General features: G+C 41.5%; 1 protein-coding gene across 1 annotated transcript; it reads left to right on the top strand.

Annotated features, from left to right (window-relative positions):
- Positions 1-490: 490 nt before the first annotated feature.
- Positions 491-9,709, top strand: ANKRD1 (ankyrin repeat domain 1). The gene is made up of 9 exons (XM_055334387.1): positions 491-819; positions 1,471-1,650; positions 2,591-2,728; positions 2,855-2,962; positions 4,220-4,318; positions 5,671-5,769; positions 5,981-6,079; positions 6,219-6,317; positions 8,846-9,709. Exons 1-9 carry the CDS (start codon positions 793-795, stop codon positions 8,954-8,956), a joined length of 960 nt encoding a protein of 319 aa, XP_055190362.1. The 5' UTR covers positions 491-792; the 3' UTR covers positions 8,957-9,709.
- The last annotated feature ends 6,961 nt before the right edge of the window (positions 9,710-16,670 follow it).

Below are 16,670 nucleotides of genomic sequence, written 5' to 3'. Positions count from 1 at the left end.
GATCTTTCTGGGGACCATTTGAATCAAAAAGGCTCCGGTAAGTATGCCGTTTTAGATGACAGTAAGTATGTAATGTGCTAATTATGGCCAGTGACACCATAAAATAAAAGCGTATTACTGAATGCTTTTAATTTCTTATAATGATGGTAAGGTGGCATGTCATGGGGCCTTTTTAGTCCCAGACATCACTACAGAGAATTCCAACCAGATATAGACAAGGGCCATTAGGACCCGGATCCTTTCCTCTCAGACTGTTTACCCATGAGAATAGGATGTCCTGAAGCAACACTTCCCCCAAGTGAAGTGTTGATAAGTCTGGTTATCAGTAAGATATTACTGGCAGTGTGATATGCAGGGCATTTACATTTTCTTGATAGGGTTAGTCATATGAAAGCTGACAAAGAAGGAAAAGGAGCAGCGCTGTGGTGCAATATCTACAGACAGCTGTACCCTGGCTTCTCGATAAATAGGATGACTTGCATTGCTGAGCGGTGTGGTCACTGCCAAAGGAATGGCCCTCTCACATTTCTTCCTGATTCACATATTCAGTGGGGTTACTTGTCATCTCCTCCCTCTTCTGCTTCCCAGACACTGAGTCTGGAATGAAAATTCACCTGCCTCTGAGTTGGCCACGGGTGGGGGCAGGGGTGTTACTTGGGTTCCCAGGTTGGAAGATTATCTCACCCAGCCCTAGCTATATAAGCTGACCGGTGTGGAGGGGCTCAGCAGGGCTGATTCAAGGGATTCAATCCACAGGAGAAAACACACAGACGAACCGAACCTCAGGCCGGCATGATGGTGATGAAGGTAGAAGAGCTGGTATGTAAGACACATTTTTGTTTCATAGTGAAAACTGGTTTAGTCTTGATTTTTATTTGAAAATTGAAATGTCCTTTTTTAGGCATAATGCATAGGTACTTTGATGTCATCTATGGAACTTGGTTGGCCTAAGTGATGAAATAAGTGAAATTGGAAAAACGAAGCTAGCAGTAATGAATTCTCTATATATTTCCTATTTATTATCTTCTTCTTTGGTTTTCTTACTAAAGCATGGATTCACATGTAGTTATGAGGATGCCTTAGGGAAGAAGTTTTATTGCAAGAATATATGTCTGGAAACTTTACAACTCAAGTCTAAGAGCCATTAGCAATACCTGAAATGGAAGAATTTAAAGCAATCATGGAGGGGTTGCAGTTTTCCTAGGTGAAATGTGATTAAATGGATTAAAAGTGCATTTAAATGTATCAACCTAACCTAAGCCTTGCTTTACCAAGAGGGTAGGACAATCATCTGATGGTAATTCTGGAATACTACAGCGGTGTGTCCCAGCCTGAGATCTGAGAACACAGCGCACGGAGATGGCTGTCCTCAGGCAAGGAGGACCAAGGCCTTCGGGCAGCATCCTCTGTGGAGAATGATTCCAGGACAGGCCCTGCAACTTCTGACCCTACAATACTCTTTCCTCCTAGGTCACAGGGAAGAAGAATGGCAGTGGGGATACTGGGGAGTTCCTACCTGAGGATTTCAGAGATGGGCAGTATGAAGCTGCTGTTACTTTAGAGAAGCAAGAGGACCTGAAGACACTTCCAGCCCACTCCTTGATCCTGGGGGAGCAGCAGTGGAAAATTGAGAAAGAGCGAGAGGCAGAGGTAAGGACCTTCCATGGAATCCACTAGTGGGAAGTCGTGGATGGGGTAGGAGAAAATAGGTGCCAGGCAGAAAGGAGAAAAGAGATAAATGAAATAAATGCAACCATTCCAAAGATGTTTCTTTGCCAAATTCAAACCCATTGGAGAGGCAACTTCTAAAGGACAAGTAGTAGGAACTAATTCTTTAGCAAGACTATGACCTCTGGATTCTGAATCAATGATTGAATGTTCTACAACTATGTTCTGATTTAAAGACTTGGAAAGAGAAACATGACTAGTGAATTTCTGATGTCATGCACCATCTAGTCAATCTCAAGCAAGAGAGATGAGATCTCTTTTTCTCAATAACATGGCCTGTGGTCCCAGAATCATTGTTTGGCTGTGTTCACTATCTGTGTTGACAAATTCCATGGTGCCATGTGCATTTTCATTACTTACTAATCACAGATAAAACATGCATTAGTTAGCAGGAGTCTCAGGAAAGTCTGCTTCATGGGCCCTGCTTTGTAGGCTGCCTGAAAGAGTTTGGCATTGGTATTTCGGAGCTTAATGCTTATTGTTGGATTCTTCGGAGTTAAATAAAAAATTCAACATAAATCTGGGGTTCATTTATGGAAATGTATGGAAATGATTACATGATCATTACTTACAGAGATCCTATCTCCAAAAGCTGATGCTACAAGCAAGAGAAGTGGAGATGAAGGCAATTAGCTGAAAAATTAGACCCCCAAATACTTGAACAAGAAGTGACTGAGTCAGAGTCAAAGATTAGTTTTTAAAGGGTTGGTTGGGTTTTTTGTTTTTAGGGGTTTTTTGTTGTTGTTGTTTTTTTACTTTTTTGCTCCAACTGTTCACATACTTATCTCAGACCTTGCAGATTTTGTTTAGACACAACCAGAATGCCTGTCACCATATTTTGAAATATGGATTTCTTTTTTAGCTCAAGAAGAAAAAACTAGAACAAAGATCAAAGCTTGAAAATCTAGAAGACCTTGAAGTAATCATTCAACTAAAGAAAAGGAAAAAATACAGGAAAACTAAAGTTCCAGTTGTAAAGGAACCTGAACCTGAAATCATCGTAAGGACTGTTTGCTTTTGTAGTATTACATGTCCAGCATTGTGCTACCAGGGAATAAATATCTGTAGAGGGTTTATCGAATATTGGAAAACTCACAATAACTCCTGCACTATTCTTTGGCTTTAGACAGAACCTGTGGATGTACCTAGGTTCCTGAAGGCTGCCCTGGAGAATAAACTGCCAGTAGTAGAAAAATTCTTGTCAGACAAGAACAATCCAGATGTCTGTGATGAGGTAAGGCTTCTACAAAGCACTGCAAAATCCAGCTCATTAATTTTGTGTTTCTTATGCTTAACTTCAGTCTTGCTAACATGGTGCCAAAAAGCAATCCACCTGAAACAGTTTCTCCAGCTGTTGCCACATATGCCAGTAGCATATTAGGATAGTGCAGAAAAAAGAGGCTGGATTAGTGCTATGGGTTCCATATTCTTCCAGCTGGATTTTTCAGTTTGTCTTTAACTTTTTATATTCTTAGGATAGGCTTTTAATAAAGCAGGACCAACAAGTCCCTTTTGGAGAGATACAAAATAGCATCCTTTTATAAAATAAAGATTTTATTTTCGAGAGAGAGAGAGAGGGAGAGAGAGAGAGAGAGAGAGCGCACAAGCAGAGGGATCTGCAAAGGCAGAGGGAGAAGCACACTCCCTGATAAGCAGGGAGCCCCACTCTGGGCTAGATCTCAGGACCCTGGGATCATCACCTGAGCTGAAGGCAGACGCTTAACCACTTAACTGACTGAGTCACCCAGGTGCCTCAATAGCAACGTCCTTGACTGGACCCAAACACATCAGTGCAACACACGGAATCTGTGGACTGGAGTTCAAATGCTGACTCTATCACTACTTGGGTATTTGATTTTTAGCAGCTAATTTGCATTTTTTAGACCTCCATTTCCTTGTCTGCAAATAGAGGACACTGGAGTGAATAAGACCAATAATTGTTCTTGGTCAAATAGTCTATTATTAATCCATTCATATGAAGCCTTCTTACCAGAAACATGAATCCTTTTTTTGTATCCCCCCACCTCGCCTTCCGAAACTGAAGGGAGAATCATTTCTGAAGGTGAACTAAACACGAGTCCCCCATTCTCTTAAAAAAGAATTGAATACTTTTTGATATTCAACCTAGCAACAGTCCCAGGTGGAAGAAAGCCATCTGATCTGCATGGCCAATTCAACACAAACAACGAAGGCACAGAATTCAGGAAAGGGAAATGTCAGTGTTGAGGCAATTGTGAGCTTTGAGTTCACATTCCTCCATGGAGACCTCTGAGCATTTAAAGATGTACCTGCAGGAAACTCAAGCCTCAGCTGCACAATCTTTGTTCCAGTTCTGCAATTTTAGGAAATTTGACATTTCTAATTTAAAAAGAAGCACTCAAGTTTCTATCACTTAGGTCATCAGGGTCCTCAGCTTCATACTTCTTAGAAGGGATTTATGCTCATTTTTATATGCATCTCTCTCTCTTTTTTTAAATCTCTATTCTGACAGTATAAACGGACAGCTCTTCACAGAGCATGCTTAGAAGGACATTTGGCAATTGTGGAGAAGTTAATGGAAGCTGGAGCCCAGATCGAATTCCGCGATATGGTAAATATATTTCTTTGTTTGGAAATGAGCCAAAATAAGGAGACTATATGAAGATTGAGAAAACCTACAATGAAAAACGGGGCTGATTGGATTGAAAATTGATCTGAGAGAATGAGGCGAAAGCTCATTTCTCCATACAAAGGGAAGTTGGGAGATGGGACTAGGTCAGGTGGAAAGTATTTTCCATACATACTGAAAAGGAGAGGAGTGTTCCAGGGAAAAGGAGGAAGTGAAAGCCGCTGCACAGAATTCAATATCCTCATCAGAGAGTTGGGTCAGTATCAAGTCAGTAGCATTACTGAAAAGTAATCGGTCAGCACTTGCCTCTCGGCATCCCTGTCCTTCCATTATACACGGCAGCGTGCTCGTGGTCCCTTGGCTGCCAGGGGTGTGTCAGAATTCTCTAGCTGTTCACCTTCTCTGATAGATGCCATCAGTGAGATCAGGGGCTAACCTGCATACGGAATGAACTGCATCTATGGAAAGTAGCCGCTATTCAGACCTCAATAATTCAGCTGCTGTGATCTCTGCAAAGACCAGCATACAGCATATTTTATGGACTGAAGACTGAGCTGGGAAAATGCTTTACTTATTTAAATGCAGCTCAATTTGACTTTATAAAGCAGAAGATGGATATTAGGAAAGTCCAAAGAATTTGAACAAAATTGGGCCCCAAAGACAAACACACACACAAGAAAACAATACAAAAAATAAACAAATAAAGCTTGCATGAAAAGACACTAAAATTCGTGAGTGTGTGACTTGGAAGGCCAGGAATATGCCCGAGTGGGAAAGAGGGCATCTCCAAGGAGTAAGGGCAGTGTGCAGTGACCACAAGTGGCGGCACTTGAGGCATAGAGGCTGTGCTGGCACAGATGACAGCAGAGAACCAGCAGGAGAGGAGGGAAAAACAACAGGGATGCAGGAAGAGGTGGCAGATCCAGATTAAAATCCTTTGGAAGGGACTACTTTTATTCTGCCAGGATTTTAAAATGCATTTGTCTAGAACTTCTGAGTAGATTTGGCAAAAGTGGTTAAAATTTCCAGGCAGATGTGGGTTTGAAGATCTATTCTGATGCTTACTAGCTGTGCCTCCTAGGGCAAGAAACTTGGCTATTTTGGAGACTTGTTTTTCCCATCTGCAAAATGAGCGTACTCACACCTGCTTCAGTGTTGCCAGGAGGGCCCATCCATCCGAGGTGCATAGCACCTTGTTGGCATGTAGAAATTCTCAATAAATGGTAGTTCTCAAAAATGTAGTTGTAGCTGGGAGGGGGATACCCTAGCAAATCTGGTGTTCCTGGGCCCTGGAAACCAAGTACTAACTCCTCTGCTTTCCCCTTCCTGTATAGCTTGAATCCACAGCCCTCCACTGGGCAAGCCGTGGAGGAAACCTGGATGTCTTAAAATTGCTACTGAACAAAGGAGCAAAAATCAGTGCTCGGGATAAGGTATATCTCTTCTTGTCCCTTCTCCCCCCCCCAGTACCTTCCCCACCTTGGCCTCCCCCCTCCCAAAGCCACCTTGCCATTTGGGTCAGCTGGAAGCTCATGCTGTGTGGGGCACCATAGTGGCCACTTGTCCCCCTCGCACACACCTTGGGGTCTGGGACAGCCTCTGCCCCTGAGCCCAGTACATCAGTTGCGCTCTTCAACTTCCCAGTTGCTCAGCACTGCGCTGCACGTGGCGGTGAGGACTGGCCACTATGAGTGCGCAGAGCATCTCATCGCCTGTGAGGCGGACCTCAATGCCAAAGACCGAGTGAGTACCTTGGCAAAGTTCTGCCTCCTTCCAGCTCCAGGCCTCATTTATCTGGGATCACTCCCCAAGCCTAGTACACTTGTGGGACCCACTTCCTGGCCTCAGGCCCAACTTTAATCTGTTGACTCTGCTTCTCTAGGAAGGAGATACCCCTCTGCATGACGCAGTGAGGCTGAACCGTTACAAGATGATCAGACTCCTGATTATGTATGGGGCTGACCTCAACATCAAGAATTGTGTAAGTACCTAAAACAAGCAGCCCCTGCTTGCGGGCTTTCTTATTAACAAAAGCATATCTTATGCACTTGAAAATAATCCCACAGTGGTAGGATTTCAGGGTTGGAGGAGTTCTTTCTTTTGATGCTTTAAATGCACCTGTCCATCCATTCCTATAATGACATTGCTAACCTTGGCGAGGACTCAAGTCACCTGGTCAGAGATGGGTGAGGCCATCATGACTGCTGTAGCTTCAGTGCCAGTACAGTGTCTGGTGATTCTTTCAAAATTTGGTCTTGAAAATATAAGATGGTCAAATTGTTCACCTTCACAAACCCAAGCACAATCTTCCCTGGCTACCCCTGGTTGAGCAAGGCCTGGGGTAGCCAGGAATAAAGAAAGACACCATCCCTGAAGTAATAAAATTCCACAGTGGTCAATACAGCCAAGAGCCAATGAACTGAAATTAATCAACATCTAATCCAGTAATTCTGAGAGGTCCTCCCCTCCTTACAACGGCATAACATGCTACCACTTTCTTCCAGGGCCAGCCATGCTTTTGCCTATATTTTTGAGATAATTTCTATCCATTCTCCACACTGGTTTATCTGCATATTCCTCAAAATAATTCCCTATATTTAGGCCCTGAAAATGCTCGTATAAGTCCCTTCTACAAGTACGTGTTAATTTAGCTTCATCTGCAAGCCAGGGAATAGAGCCAACTTTTCCTCATGGTCCCAATTCCCAGGCAAACATCATCTAATGTAAGCTTTAAAAATATCACTGGGAGGAATGGATATAAATTCCTGAAGAAATAATTTGAAAGATTTGGTAGAGAATCACTTTACAAAGAAGGAAAAGAAAACCCCAGTCATCTTATATTGAGAATAATTTCTTCCCCTTATTGCGTTACTATGAGACTTAGAGGAATATTTTATCATAAAAAGCCCCACAAAACTGTCTTGGTGATAGGAACAAAGAATAGAAGCAATACATAGAGGCTGCTTGGATGGTAAAGTGTTAATAGTAGGGTCCTCTCATCCTTAATATAGGGATTGGCCTTATCTAATAATTGAAATAAATAAGCAGAAAAAGAGTAGATTTAATGAAATCTCTGAAACTGCAGAAAATATTAAAATTGTTTTCAGGAAGTGAGACCCTACCAGCAAGGAGAAATAGCATACAGATTTGGAGAGACTGTATAAGCAGCCAGAAATCAGGAGATACATTTTAATAGAGAGGAGTTGAAGGAATTCATGGAAGAACAGATCAAAATATACTGGGGGCTGGGGGCTTTGAATATCAGTTAAACCCCAGCATTAGGGTCCTGAAACATTGACCCAATGGCTGGATGTTCCCCAAAAGACCACTAGCCATTGAACGTCATCTTGAAGGGAATTGGAAACAAACACACGATACATTATTCTATTGTTGTCCAAAATTCTGTCATTATGTGTAGTGATGAGTGTTTCTCGAGGAACATGCTGTAGAGGTGGGAAGTTCCAAAACAAAGGTTACAGGGCCACTAATTCAAATAAGCAATAAGTTCAGGGGTCAGGCAGGTCCCCTGAATTACATAAATGGTGGCTGCAGGGATCTGTGCACATGATTATAAAGGTGGTGGCTCTGCGAAGCCACAGGTATCAGGCTGGCCAACTCTTCTGATTTTTTCCAGAGAGTTCACAAATTCACTTGGGAAATCTCCTAATTTCCAACTATTGACAATTAATTCCAACTTGAAAAAAATCTCACCTCTGTTTGGGCCCAAACAAAACAGGTCTCTAAACTGATTTGCATTTCAAAGCTGCCAGTCTGCAGTTTGAGTTAAAGAGACTTCTAAAGGAATAGGGGTAGAAAAATACAAGACTTCTTATATTTAAAGACAAGAATTGAGAGGTGCCATCGGGTTAATTTTTGTACATGTCTTGAGACCTATGCATAAGGGAAAAGAATTTTGGTCTCAAAAATTACTTACACATCATTGATGTCACCTCCAAGAAAAATGAAATTTCCCAGGAGATCCCAGTGTGAAAACTCCACACCTTGGAGCAGAAAGAGTTCTGTACGGCACCGGAGGACTTCAGCCAAGGTGTCAAAGCAGCTCTTTTACCATGAGTTTTTATCAATCAGGAATCATTTTCCAAATTGATAGGAACTGGTTCTTGTTCACTATCTTCCCATGGCCCTTCTGCAGGATAACGGAGATGTATAGAGGCATTTTTTGAATTTTGAAATGAGTTGGCATGCTCTTGCAATCTACCGTCTAGGGACTGGGGTTTTTTAAACCAATACCTGGAATAGTCCCACAGAGGGGAAAAAACACACAAAAAACAAAAATATTGCTAATCTGAAATGCCAAACACATTCCTGTGAGAAAGAGTGAAGGGCTGATTTGAATATAAACTGCCAATCAGTCATAGTGAAAAGCATAAAACAGTTCAATAACATACACCTATCCATTACCTCATTAAAAACACGCCCACAGAGGATGTGTAGAATTTATAGATGCCTCCCATCTGGAAGTCAAATTTCCTCATGTATTTTGATTAGGCTGGGAAGACCCCAATGGATCTGGTGCTACACTGGCAGAATGGAACCAAAGCAATATTTGACAGCCTCAAGGAGAACTCCTACAAAACCTCTCGCATAGCCTCGTTCTGAGGGAAACAATGCCAAGCTCATCAGTTGTTCTTCACCAGCATTTTGAAGACACGACCCCAAAGAAGAGTAACTAGTCATAAAATCCAGCTCCTACCCACCTGTTGTAAAGCTGCACCTAATGAAGTTTTAAGAAAGCACAGGGATATAGGTATGGAAATTTTCCTTAGCGAAACTCACTCTATTTATTTTTATTTATTCCTGTTTATTTATTTATTTATTTGCTTCCATACCACTGTTATTCAGATCCTTCATCATGATCCATTTGGTGAGCTTAATTTGTACATAACACTCCAGAAACTTCCTGTAGATCATTCTTAAACCATGTTAACGAGCAATGCTGTCAATGCCTACTCATGTGCACCTCGCTCATGGAAGATATTTCAAGGTGTTTTTAAAGGGCAAGAGTGATTATTGCAGCCCTCTTCTGAATTTTTAACGCTGAAGTTTGAGGCAACAGGGGGCATGTAGCGACAGGAAAGGAAACTGCAGAATGAAAGGCATTCTGTGAGAAGGACAGTAAAGCCAGCCGTTTGACGCCTGGGCCTGGTATCTTTTACCAAGTCACACATTGTACCAAGGTGAAGAGAATGTCATGAGTGTAAGTGGCGTGTTGTGGCAGGTGCAGGCCGCTGGGCCATGCAGAAGTGAATTTGCTGGAAAAAGATGAAAGTGACTGCAAAGTGTAAATGTGTAAATGTATATTATGTTGTATGTGTATTTTATATTCATAATAAAAGCAAATTATAAACCCCTTTCTAAGTGCTTCTGTAAGTATGGTGGGAAAACCATGTGAAAGACAGCCATTTGGATGGAGTTTTTTGTCTTTCAGGTTTTTCAGATTAGAAATGTCCTATAAAATAGCACCTTTCAGCATTTACTGTGTACACGGACCGCCTGAGGATCTTGCTAAAATGCAGATTCTGATTGCCCCCATTGTGGATGGGGCCTGGGACTCTGCATTTCTGACAAGCTTCCAGATGATGCCGAGGTGGTGGTACATCACAACCACATTTGGAGCAGCAAGGCTGTGAAGACCGTCAAGATAGGGAGTTCACCTTCTTTTGGCCACAGTGGTGGGGAGAAAGAGACCCCTGGTGGGAAGAATGATCACTGCAAGCTAAACAAGTGCACCTTAAGGCAGTGCCCATCAGGGCTAATCTGAGGTCTAACGATTACTGTGGACACCGGCTGTCGGTGTCAAAGGATGCCCACGAGAAGATAGACCTGGTCAATGATTTGTTGGCCTCTGAGGGGAGCCATTTTGTTACCAGGTGGTAGACCAGGTGTTAAGACCTGTGATGAGAAAACCAGCTTGCCCCTGCCCTGCCTTTCCAGAACAGATGAATACTAAAAAAGTAATCCCAGAAATACATACATAGTAATGATCTGTGGGAAGTACGATGAAGTAAAAAACAGAGTGCCGTGAAAGTCTCAGATGCAAAGGCACATCAGATGATGGGGGAGGGGTGGAGGAGGGGATTCTACAAAGGTTTCGCTGAGGTGGTGACTTTTTGGGGGAGTCTGAAGGGTACACTTGAGCTATTCAAGCACAGCGTTCCAGACAGCAGAGGAAAACACCAGAAAGGGCAAGGTCATGGGAAAAGTCTGGCATTTTACGAAATGTATGAAGGCCAATGTGAAACGCTGGCACTGGTATCCCTCCCCCCAAAACTGACTCCAGATGGGATGACACACACAGCCTCTTAGCTATGCCGCTAACACTTTGAGAGTGTGTAAGGGCACGGTCCATAACACATAAGTTGTGAGGATAGTTTGAAACATTTTTGAGCTCCTAACCTCCCAAGGGCATGGGGGAGTGCCAGTCCCTCCTTTGTCTCCCTCCCTCTCAATCCCCCTTCGCCATCCATCTGCCCTCCTGCTAAGGTCCTCCTGGCTCCATGTCCTCAAGGCTCATGTCCCATTTCTTCCTCGTAAAGCACCCACGACACAAGTCATTTCTCTTGCTGGTACTGGACTCTCCCCCAGCGTAACTTGGTGGGCTATGATGTGACCAGGTTCTCTCTTGATGATGCCTTCCTCAAGTCCTCCTCCCCGCAACAGCTAGGAGGGTAGGGAAGAGAGTAAGTGGTTAGAATACTTTGGAGTAACCAAGTAAAGAGATTTCCACCAGCACAGAGGTAGAGGGCATGAGAGACAACATGGAGTTAAGTCCCATTCCGATGAAGCCAACTCTGCTAATGGAGGAGATAAACACTCCTGGCAAAGCTTTCAAGCTTCTGTCACACAGGGAGTCAACTTTGAAGTCCCTGATCTTGCCACCTGAGCCAGCTCTTTGCCCGCAGTCTGTCGTTTTGTCTTTTCCTCAATGAAGAGAATGTCCCATTGACCAACAGACTTCTGCTAGTTGTTTGCTTCTCTTTTCCTCACTTCTTTCTTCCCATCAACCTCCACGTCTTCCTCCCAAGTATACTCCCTGAGCAGCTCTGCAGTCTGTCCACATCGTCTGCCACCCCGGGGGCCACTGCCCAAGCTCAGATGGCCTCAGCATCCCCCGGATGACTCAAGTGGCCCTTGCCGGGCTCTGGGTCTCTCCCCCCACCTGTAAAGTTGCACAGAGTGATTTTTCTAAAATGCAAATTTGGTCAAGTCATTCTCCTCTTTAAAATTCTTCAGTGGCTTCCCATTTCCCTCAGGATGAATGAAAACTCCTAACGTTTTCAGAAATCCTTGAAATCTGACTGCCGTTAACTCTCTATTCTCTTCAATTTCCGCACTAAACTCTGAATTTCAACTCTGTGGACTTTTCAGTTCCTAAAAAAATCTGGGCACTTGGTTTTCTGTTTTTTCGTACTGTGTCAGCTCCCTGGAAGGCTCTTCCTCCCACCCTACCCCCTTCACAACTTCTTCTTCCTCCCCTTCCGGTTAGCTGCCTTTCTTCCAGGAAACCATCCTGGACCCTTACTTATACAGTTAGTACCCTCTCCCCCCAAGCATGTTCCTGTTGTATTTTATTTTTACCAATGGTGTCATGCATCTATGATACTGCCTTTACTCTCCAAGGGAAAAATCCTTCTCTCTCCCCTTGAGCAAGTAATACCTACTCACCAAACATGAAGCCAATCACAGGAAGAAATAATGAAGGAAGCAAACATCCCCATAATCTTTATTTCATGGTACTGGTTATTTCTGGCACATTACATATAGGCACTATACATTTAGTTTTGTGACTTTGTTTTCAATTGAACGACTTATTCGAGACATCTTTATAAGTGGGATTCTTGTTTCAATTTACAGTGGACCATTCAGTTCTACTACTGGGCATTTGGGTTGCTTCCATTTTCCCAGTATTTTAGACATTGTTGCAATGAATACCCTTATCCACACACCCTTTATACCTAACTAACTATTTCTGAAGAAACACATTCACAGAAGAATCTGTAAGGTTGGTATCAAATTATATCCCTTCCATGTTATTGTCTTTCCCCCAAATCATGAATTCTCATTTTATACATCTTTTACCTTTTAACCTGACCAGCAAGATACATTTTTGGTGGATTTTCCCTGATTACTAAAAAAGGTCAGCATCTTCATGTTTACTGAACATTTTCCTGCGCAATTTTCTATTAAGTCAGGTTCCCTGGAAGCAGCACTTGAAATGAAGATTTTTGTGTTAGTGATTTATTGAGCATGCTCTACAAGGCAATGAGAGACAGGACAGGGCAGGAGAAGAAACAGGCAAAGATATGCTTTCAGAAGTATCTCCTCAGTCTTATTCCAGCTCAGGGGCATAAATCATGCCATAGAGGCCAGAGGGTCAGGTGATAACACCCTGCATCAGGCATTGGCCATGGGCCGACCTCAAGGGGTGGGGGCATCTTTTGGGTAAAGTGACTACATCAGCTAAGGGCAATGCTCTGGGGAAGGGTGAAGATAAACCATTAGTACCCAAATCTGAAGCAGCTGGAGGGAACACCAGCCTGGTCAAAGGGATTTGGTGGACACTAACAGCACTTACTGAATTGTGTGTGTGTGTGTGTGTGTGTATATATATATATATATATATATATATATTCTTTTTCTTTTTAGAAAAGTGGGAGGCAAAGGGAGACGGAAAGAATATCAAGCAGGCTCCAGGACCAGTGCAGAGCCTGACATGGGGCTTGATCTCATGATCCTGAGATCACGACCTGAGCCGAAATCAAGTCAGATGCCCAACCAACTGAGCCACCCAGGCACCCCTCAAATTGCATGTTCTTAAAAAACAATTTATTTTAAAGCTTTTACTAATGATGCTAACTTTTCTGCTCTAAGATGCATTATAAATGTACTTCCCTAGTTGTTTGTACTTTTCTAACATTATTTTTATAGAGGGAGGGATCCCTGGGTGGCGCAGCAGTTTGGGGTTTGGCGCCTGCCTTTGGCCCAGGGCGCGATCCTGGAGACCCGGGATCGAATCCCACGTCGGGCTCCCGGTGCATGGAGCCTGCTTCTCCCTCTGCCTGTGTCTCTGCCTCTCTCTCTCTCTCTCTGTGTGACTATCATAAATAAATAAATAAATATTTTCATAGAGGCAAATTAATCAAGTTTTCACATTTTTTGGCTTTGATATCATTTAGGTTTTTTCTGACCCAAGGTTATTTTAGATAAAAAGTTTACCTATCTTTTTTCTAGTATTTTAGAAATTAAAAAAAAACACTTTAATCCACTTGAATTTAGTAGGGCATATATTGGGTAGAAGATAAGGATTGGACTTCTTTTTTTCTTAAATGATAGAACAATGGCTGATACTTAGTAGGTAACTTCTGTAGAACTGGTTCTCCTCTGAGCCTTCTACAAATATTAATCTACCTAACCCTTGTAATAGTGCCATCGGTGGGGAGAAGAGATGAAGAAAGTGAGGCACAGAGTGGTTACGTAACTTGTGTAAGGTCACAGGTAGTATTATTAGCAAGTTCAGATTTTAACACATGTAGTGTCTTTAGCCTCTGCACTTACTTGTTTTGCTGTACTGCCTTTCTCACATAGAAAACCAGTTATACAACACCACTGAATTGAAAAATTCACCATTTCTTCTTACAATTGGAATTGTTCTGGACTCCCAACTCATTGGTTTATATGAATTTCTGCACGAGTTACAGTTTTAGTTACTGGAGTCCTGCTGTACTCCGTAATATCGGATGTACCAGTCCCTCCTGTTGTTTTTCTATGAAATTTCTTGGCTATCCTCATACTTATTATTTCAAAATATGGTTTAAAATACAATCATATACACAAGCAAATATATGCAGACAGTTTTGGTTTTGTTAAATTCGTAATTTGGGGGAGAATTTGATGAACAGTCTCCTCATCCAAAAAAGTGTCTTCCAATCTTCTTTAATTTCCCTTATTAAGAGTTTTCCTCATAGAGGTACTATGTATTTACTAACTTATATCTTTGTGAATAGTACCATCTTTTAAAATGACATTTTATAGCAATTTATTGTTAACTATTACCTTTTGTATCTTTAGTTTATAACTGACCACCTTGCTGAACTTTTAAGGTTTGATTTTGTTGTAATAAATCCGTAATGCATCATGTTCTAACAAAGATAAACACGTGAAGGAAACCCGCCTGCTGCTCTTCACTAAGGACCTGCCATCATGCCTATCTATTCTGAACAGCAGGATAAGTACCTGTCCATAAACAGAAAGCTGGCACAACTGCAAATATGTAACAGATGTGCATAAATGAAGGAGCAACTCTAGTTCTAATCTTTCCCCAGTTGCTTCTTTTTTGAAGACAACAGTCACATCTGCAATAACTCTACCTTCTTCCTAACTGGAGGTCTTCAATACTCTATCTGCAATACAACTGGGGCAAATAGACACATATAAACCAGTTGGTTGAAACAGTAAACGAAGGTGGGACATCAGAAAAAAGTTGAACATATGACCCCTTAAACATTCTAGTTCAAAATATATAAATGCACACTCATGTGCCGAACTGTAGAGATCAGCATCTGCTCTGGGGAGTGTCGACCCCCTGATAGGGCATCCATTAGCTGCCTTTCTTGAGTTCCAATATCTTTAAAGAAGAAAGAGAACTGAAGACTTGAGTGAAACAATCCAAGTGTGGAATTTTTACTGCACTCCCCAAACCCCAAATCTTAGTTGTCCTGTTCACACCTATTTTGGCAGATTTTTTTAATGGCTCATCTTTTTTAAGCCTTTCAAAAGCTTGAAATTCCTGGGAATTCTTTTTTTGTCCTTCATAGTGCAACAGTTTTTGTAATTTTTAGTTGATGTATATAACTTTACAATGCTAACCACAGTAGTATAAACAGACTTGAGAATAAAGCACATTCACTTTTGGTGAGTTCAAGTGGGGTGGGGGCAGAAGTAAGCTAGTCCTGGAGGAAGTGGTGGACTCCAGCCTGTGGGCTCAGCGGTGGCCACATCAGTTTTACGGAGGGAATGGAGTTGACTAATCCATCAAAATGCTCAAGTGGAAGGCACACAAAAATGCTCTTAGAGACATCATGCTTACTACATACAATATACAAATATATAGACATACATATGTGTGTGTGAAATATTCTACTACTTGGTTTTGTGGCAGGTTTTTATTATTTTTAAAATCAGTAAGTTTTATCAAATGTCCTACTTGCACCGGTTAAAAGGATTCTGATTTTTCTCATCTGATTAATAAATATGATGAAATACAGTACATTAAAAAGAACTGAAATATCCTTATATTCCTAGAATAAATCTCACTTGTCATGGTATATTATTTTAATGTCCTCTCTTTACCAATATTTTATTTAATAATCTATATTCATAAGTGAGACTGATATAAAGCTTTTTTAAAAATTATCTTTTTTCTCAGAATACTGTTGCTTTTCTCACTGAAGTTATTTTTTTATATCAATATAACATGAATACAGACACTTGCAAAAAAGGCTACTTCCATTTAACTGAATGATTATGCTACATAAAATTTTTTTTTTCAGAGTTGGTTGAGTACAATGGTTTGATATTTTTAATACTACTATTAGGAAAATCAGTATTAGGTTTTTAGAGACTTCCAATCAAAGGAGGGAATTCTATTTCAAGAACATCATGGAGGTAAAACCAGCAGAGGAAGAGGCCATGTGTAATTTTACATATACTTTTCTCTCTCCTTCCAAAAATTTTATAGCAATTGTTTACAGAAAGAACTCTGACTTGATGAATACAAGGACAGGCTTACAATAGAAATAAGTCAACTAAAAGCCAACCCCTTAGTAAGTCTTCGTAGGCCTCAAAATAACCCCTTTTGAATGGTAAGATTAAAAAAATAATAAGCCATGTATATGAAGTGAAGCAGCAAAGCATGTATTTTTAAATGAAGAAATTTTTTTTTAAATGCAGATGCATTCCACTTTTTTTTTTTTAAGATTTTATTTATTTATTCATGAGAGACAGAGAGAGAGAGAGAGAGGCAGAGACACAGGCAGAGGGAGAAGCAGACCTCACTGAGCAGGGAGCCTGATGTGGGACTCGATCCCAGGTCTCCAGGATCACACTCTGGGCTGAAGGCGGCGCTAAACTGCTGAGCCACCAAGGCTGCCCAAGAAGAAACATTTTTAAGGAGTCTCCTCCTGAAATATCTTATTCAATTATATCTGCCGTTTTATCACTTAACACAAAAAATAAATAAACTTGTCTCTTTCTCTCAAAATATATCTAAATTAATTAAGTGGGCAGTCTTCTTTTTTACTGCTTCACTAGGTTT

This window comes from Nyctereutes procyonoides, unplaced genomic scaffold, assembly GCF_905146905.1.
Source record: "Nyctereutes procyonoides isolate TBG_1078 unplaced genomic scaffold, NYPRO_anot_genome, whole genome shotgun sequence".
Taxonomy (NCBI): domain Eukaryota; kingdom Metazoa; phylum Chordata; class Mammalia; order Carnivora; family Canidae; genus Nyctereutes; species Nyctereutes procyonoides.
The sequence above is the reverse complement of the archived record's forward strand: the minus strand, read 5'-3'. Positions and strand labels throughout refer to the sequence as shown.

What these genes read in the sequence shown, in the direction of transcription:
- ANKRD1 (XM_055334387.1), top strand. Translation starts at nt 793, where the DNA reads ATGATGGTGATGAAGGTAGAAGAGCTG. An exon ending in AACCTGAACCTGAAATCATC is followed by an intron (nt 2,729 to 2,854) that starts GTAAGGACTGTT and finishes CTTTGGCTTTAG; the next exon opens with ACAGAACCTGTGGATGTACC. An exon ending in ACCTCAACATCAAGAATTGT is followed by an intron (nt 6,318 to 8,845) that starts GTAAGTACCTAA and finishes TATTTTGATTAG; the next exon opens with GCTGGGAAGACCCCAATGGA.